General features: G+C 46.8%; 1 protein-coding gene across 1 annotated transcript; it reads right to left on the reverse strand.

The window, feature by feature from the left end:
- Positions 1-5,449: 5,449 nt before the first annotated feature.
- LOC136458624 (protein trichome birefringence-like 20) lies at positions 5,450-6,709 on the reverse strand. The gene is made up of 2 exons (XM_066458561.1): positions 6,275-6,709; positions 5,450-6,196 (listed from the first exon to the last, which is right to left on the reverse strand). The coding sequence occupies exons 1-2, from the start codon at positions 6,707-6,709 to the stop codon at positions 5,450-5,452; spliced, it is 1,182 nt and encodes a 393-aa protein (XP_066314658.1).

The raw sequence follows: 6,709 nt of genomic DNA on the forward strand, positions 1-6,709 counted from the left end.
GATCACTAAGAACCTACCAGAGATGAATCGTAATCATCCCCGGATGACCATAGTCAGGCTCACACTCCAAGCAAGGAAAGGAACCTCAAATGGAATAGGAGGCATCCTATTGACATTATGAACACAAACTCAACATCAGAGATCACATCAAGACATAATAACTTGGTCTCCATTGCCAACCCACTTGATAGTTGAATCAATTCAACAAAGACTATAGGCTACCAGACAGTCCGCTAGATTTACCGGAGTATCCGATAAATATCAGATCAGTAGCAGAAAGTGAGAAATTAGTTGTTTGCCACTTATGAAAGTGGGATCCACATGTCAACACGAAATGGGATAGATATTTCTCAGCTGAAGCCACACTCTATCACTCATCCTCCCATTTGCAACATTCTCTCTCTCTACTCACTCAAGAGCAAGCAAGAACCCTAAGAGCTAGAGACGAGAGGGATTGGAGGAAAGATTGAAGGAAGGAAGGGAGAGGAAGGAGGGAAGCATCGGCAGCAACACATGGACACCCTTCACCCCCTCAACCCCTTCATGGTGAGCTCAAGATGAACCATCCTCATTTCTTGGATTTCCCACCCAAGGATCTAATCCATAGTTTGTGATGCAAGATTGGAAGTTTCTTGCTGGTGGTGGTTCCATCATATGTAAGTAAGTTCAAGAAGTTCTTCTCTAGCTCAATCATCCAACAACTCCATGGATTATCCTTTGATTCACCTTTTGGAATGTTTGCAAGAAAGAGTTCATATGAAGTCAAGTCATGCATGGATGGGGAAGCAGGAATGGAGAAGGTTTGGATCTTCAAGTTTTTGGCTACGGAAGCTCTCAAATCCTAGAGCTAAGGATTTCATCTCAATCTCTTAGTTTTATCTTCATATCTTCATATCTCTAAGTTTGATCCTAAACCTATAGCCACACTTAGCAAAACAAGCTTCAAACCTAGCTACCTTGAGCCCAACAAGCCACCTAAGCTACCCTAGAGATATCTTGCACATGCATAGATCACAGCTCAGCACATCTAAGCTTGAACACCAAGATCACCCAAGAACATAGGTTCTGTCAACCATTTGATGGAGTGTCCGTCAATCTAGCGGAGTGTCCGCCAACCCTAGAAAACCACCCATCAGAGCCTTATCTTCTGTCAACCTAAGTCAATAGAGTGTTAGTAGTTTCATCGGAGTGTCCGCTGATTTATAAGAGTGTCTAACCCCACAACCCGAGAGCATAGAGCCCTTAGCGGAGCGTCCGTGACCTCTCACGAAGTGTCCGTTGATTTATAGACTCAGCAACCCAGCAAACCTGAAACCTCCCAGTTCCTACCAGAGTGTCTGTTACCTCCAATGGAGCGTCCGTCAACCCAAATAGAGCCAAGCCATACCTAAGTCACCTTGAAGCCCAACCCGACTGAGTGTCCACCACCTTGGTTGGAGTGTCCGTCAAGCTAACAGAAATGATGTAGTTGCCTAGATAGCTTACCCAAGAGGTCAATAATACTAGGATAGGTTTAGTTGCAAATAGTGCAATAGTAGAGCCACAGTTAGATGTCTCCTCCCATGTTTCAAAGCAAGCCTTTGTCTTCAAGTTCCCATCGGTTATCTTCAATCTCGATCTTCGTCTTCTTTTAGGAGCCGAGTAGCGTGAGGACGTGTGTGCGAGTGGTCATCTACACAACTTCGAATTCGTTCGAGCGGCAAAACCAGGCAGGCACCCCACTCTCTATTTTGGATACTTATTGTGTTTCATTATGAGTTATGCATTTCATGTAGATTTGGTTAATCAACTCAATGATGCTTCACTAAGTTAGATTTTCTCACTTGTAATTAGAGCCTTCTCTTAATCAATGGGTTTGGTAACATTTAATTGCTTACATGCTTAGCAATGGTAGAAGTCAAGTATGAGAAGGGAACTCATGCTTGCGCGTGTAGGTTGCTACACCGGGTTAATTAACTACTAAAATGAATGAGGGTTACAACTTGTGTGTCTTCCCTAATCTTGATTAAGGACTCAACCTAATTTTGATACATGAACATGATGATCAATTTGGTATTTCTTTCTCAAGCGAGGGGTAGGTCATTGTGAGTGTGGGATCTCAAGTGACATAGCTCATGGAGCAGTTAAGGACCATGCATTGGGATACGTGAGTCCGAGTAACCGTCGTACAGACCACATGTCGCGGATGGGGGTGGCAAGCCTAGTAACTAATTATGACTGGTCTATCCGTGAGACTGGCATGAAGGTGGCGCTGGTAAGTGGGTGGAAGCACTAGAACTAACCGAGCACCAGTCGAACCTTTCATGAGATATTCGGGCCAATTTAGGGAAAGGTTGGAAGACGTGAGGCAACCCTTACATTGTGCACAAGGTATGGAGGTTAGTCCCGTTCTTCCGTGTGAATACCAGTTGTACACCTCTACAGAGTTTTGAAAGCCTGAAGTCCCTCAGGATGGACCCCTTTGGTTGTTCCTACTCAATATACCCATGGTAGTGTAATGATGGAACTTGATGATGTTACAGTTAATGATGTTGACCACTCTTTTGGATATCATACCTTTTAATGCTAATATCTTTAATAATGAACCCATAGCATGTCATCTTAAGAAACGTGATATGCTTTTCTACAAATGTACAAATATCTGATAATACCCTTGCATCCACCACATATCTCTATGTTGGACTTAAGTCCTGCGAGTATGAAATGTACTCACAGTGCTACCGTTAAGTTGTTTTGCAGGTGTTGTTGCATTGGTGGACGTCAGGTAATGCTCTATTCACCGCTGCATAGTAGACCTTGGATTGGGCGAATCCAAGATAAGCTATGAGTTAACTCCTATAAGAATTCGAGTGAATTGCCGAAGAGTTGAACCTAGTGGGAGAAACTAAAATTGTGTATACTCCATGTATCATGTATTTTCCTATAATAATAATGATCTTGATAGATGGGCATGATGTCGAGTGTTATATGCGTTGGTTTGTCACATGGGGTGTTTTGTGTCACTCGACCATTACAAAGATCCTAAAGTGTCGCGTGCTGCTTGCGGGCGCGTGACAAAATAGTTGTCAACTACAAAGTTGTATATCTCATCGAGATCTACAACTTTGGTTTTGGTCATTTTTTCATCTAAGGTTGTTTGTACAATTCAAAAAATTTGAATTTCAAAATTTGAGTGCTTCAAACAAAATTCTGGGACCATAAATGGTTTCAAATGAAAAAGTCATCAATTACAAAGTTGTCGATCTCGTCAAGGTTCACAACTTTTATATAAAGTTTGTTTTCATCTGACTTTATTTGAAAAAAGTTATGAATTTATTTATACTGCAACATGGTTATCACCGCCGTATCATACAACAAACTGGCGGTAAAAATGTCTTCACCGCTGGTTCATATGGCGAGGCGGCAGTGATGAGGAGCACATTATCACCGCCGGTTGGTGGTGCAAAGCAGCTATAGTGATGGACTATCACCGCCGGTTGGTAAGACGAAGCGGCGGTGATAGTTATCAACCCGCACATTCTTACGAACCGGCGGTGATACTCTCATCACCAACAATTCGTATTACAAACCGTTGGTGATAGCTATCACCAACGGTTTTAATGATATCGGCGATGATAAAGGTGTTGGTGATAGGTCAACCTGTAGTAGTGATGCACATATGGGACGACTGTTGTTGTAGCAGCGAGTGCTATTGTGGACATAGGCGTGTCTTTGAAGACGTGTCTCCGCTGGTGGCGACCACGAACGATGGTGTTGTGACCCAAGGAGGCGACGTAGAAGCAGCCCTATTGCTTGGAGTACTCATGCGGTACTTAAGGCGAACATCATAGGAGCCTGGTGGATCATGTACAATTGGTTGGTCAGACCGAGTTAAGGACCGTCTCTCTATTATAGTGAGTCGGAGTAACCATCGTACAGACCACATGTCATGTATGAGTGTCACAAGCTGAGTATTTAGTGGTGACTAACTAATCACGTGGATTCAGCTCGAGATGTAGTTTGGGATAGCTGGAAATGGATAGTACCTCGGCTCATCGTCTTACTGTTCATGGATTAGGACCTTGAGGCAACCCTTATCCGGGCACGGATATGGAGGTTCGTCCTAGACTTTCGTGTGGGTACAACACACCTCTGCAGAGATTTGTTCGAAAGCATGAGTGCCCTCAGACGATACCAGTTGTTCTTACTTCTAGTTTCAGAGTAGCGAGAGAATTTGTGTAACTTTTACTTGAGCTATTCATATGTCTATTTGGTCACTTAATTGCTTTCACTTAATATGTAGCACCTTGAGCACGGCGTATCATGTTTAACTTACGCCATACTTTATGCAATGATTACAAACTCCTAATAATTATTCCCCCTTTGTATCCACCAAATATTTATTTTGGAATAAACCCTATGTGTATAATTTATACTCATGGTACCGTCGTTAAGCTATTTTTAGGTGCTATAAAGACTCGGTGATTACTCATGCCAAACTTGAGTGAAGTTGATGGCCTAGATGGGAGTCCCTGGGAGCTGCGGTTAACTTTGATGGAGCAAGTATTGCGCGAGTAGACATTAGGACCTGGGTTATGCTTAATAGTTGGATTTGTTAGATATGAACAAGTAAATCATTTGAATATTTCATTTTATACAAACTGTAAAGTTCCTAAATGTTGTTGAGTGCAATTCCTTTGCGCTATGATTCTTGATGGTGGTTCTCGTAGTGTGGTTTACTACAACTTAATCCTACAGTAAGCTGCACTAGTGGAGTTCGTTGATGGCGACTCCAGGGATCCTTCTGCGATCGTTGGGTTAGTGCCGTGTTAGTCGACAGGGTGACACGTGGTACTTGACGGGCGGCCGGGATGGAGTCCTCGTACTATCGTAGTCATTTTTTTTTGCGCATATCTTACTATCGTAGTCATGATATACTTATAACACTTTGAAGGAGAGCAGGAAAGGAGAAAGAAATTCCAAGAATGAGGTCGCGGAGGTGGGGACAATGGTGATCTCGGGTAATGGGCCCTCCAACATAAAGGATGTTGTTGTTGTGTGGCAGGCGGTGGCGATGGCAACGACAAAGCCAGTGAGAGTTAGGATGGAAATAGGGAGAAGAAATTCATGCCCCTTGAAATGCTTGGTTATCTTCTAGATAAGCCTAACACATATTGATTTACCCCATACATCAAACACCACATTCCAAGAAAACATCAACAACAAATGGCTCAAAAATTGGCTGAAAGAAAATTTTATGTAACAATACAATCGGATATACGTAATTACGACGCTCAGTGCTCCAATTAGTGCCTTATTACAAATGGAACAACTTTGTTGAGTGGGCAAACCTGTGCTGAATCCAGCACGATGCACGGAGTAGAGGACATTGTATACATCACATCGAGGCAAAAAAAAAAACTAAACTAAACCAAATCAATGAGCACAAACAAAACCACCTTAATTTGTGTTAATTAGAATCTGACAGCATGTGAAGCAGCATGTCATTCCATGCGTCGATGGGCCCTGGCAGGCACCAGTGGATGCAGTCGTTGTACATCGTCCGCTTCTCGTCCGGCCAGTGCCCGTACCGGCTGGGGTGGCCGTCGGGCCTCATCAGCATCGCTGCGGTGGGGTCCATGAGCACCACGTCCAGGCCCTTGGCCTCCCTGAACTCCTCCAGCTGCGCCGTGTAGAACTCCAGCTCCAGTCCTCCCATCGGCGCCGTCTCGTTGGCCCTGTACGGCCGCGTGCGCCGGCAGTCCCCGCCCTTGTCGTAGGCTCCGCCCTCAAAGTGCGACATCGGCGACAGCGTCCGCAGGATAACCTTGCCCCGGAACCGGGCGTCGGAGGCGAGCGCCCGGAGCGCCGTACGGAACGCCATCCGGTGCGAGTGCCGGTTGGTGAGGCTGCTGGTGAAGTTGAGCGCGACGTACATGCCGCCGACGAGCCGCCGGCGCTCGTAGAAGTAGGACTGGCGCGTGAACCAGTTGGCCCCCGAGAGGAGCACGTAGTCGAACCGGGACGCGACGGACAGCCACTTGTCGTCGGGCTCGTCCAGGTACAGCCTGAACACGCCGGGCTGGTCGGCGACCTCCTCCGACCTCACCAGGAACGGCGACCAGAAGAGGTACAAGGTGACGTTGTAGCCCTCGTAGTACAGGATCATGTTCGGGTCCGTCCTGTCCGTCACCGACACGTCCTTGGGCTTCTCCACCTGCAAAATCCACGCATCGCCATGCCCATGCATGAGCCAGCTTCCAACTCAGCTGTAGTAGGCTGCTATACAACGCACCTTGGCCAAGTGGCAGAAGAGGGACTGCATGTGGTTCCTGGCCAGCGAGTCGCCGACGAACGCGAGGGACTTGTTCCGGACGACCTGCAGGAACCTGTGCGGGTCGAACCGCGGGAGGTCGCAGGCGTCCGGCTTCCAGCGCCACTTGAGGAAGTCCAGGTCCGGGCGGCCGTACCGCATGCAGTTCTGGTGCTCCTGTATGAAGTCGCAGGTCTCGTTGGTGTACTGCGGCGAGTCCGGGTCCGGCACCCACTCGCCCCGGAAGATGTCGCACCTGGGCACCACCGGCGCCGGCGCGAGGTAGGAGGAGTGGCTGAGTTCGTCGGTGTAGCCGACCTGCAGGTACGGCACGTTGGTGAAGCAGGAGAGGATGACGACCGCCGAGAGGAAGATGGCGGCCGTGGGGCCGAAGAGGAGCTTGAAGCACAGAACCAT

This window comes from Miscanthus floridulus, chromosome 6 (assembly GCF_019320115.1).
Source record: "Miscanthus floridulus cultivar M001 chromosome 6, ASM1932011v1, whole genome shotgun sequence".
Taxonomy (NCBI): Eukaryota; Viridiplantae; Streptophyta; class Magnoliopsida; order Poales; family Poaceae; genus Miscanthus; species Miscanthus floridulus.

Excerpts from the sequence above, each read along its gene's own strand:
- LOC136458624 (XM_066458561.1), bottom strand. The coding sequence starts at position 6,709 with ATGGTTCTGTGCTTCAAGCTCCTCTTCGGCCCCACGGCCGCCATCTTC. Across the intron at positions 6,197-6,274 it reads TCTTCTGCCACTTGGCCAAG|GTGGAGAAGCCCAAGGACGT; the intron begins GTGCGTTGTATA and ends TGGATTTTGCAG.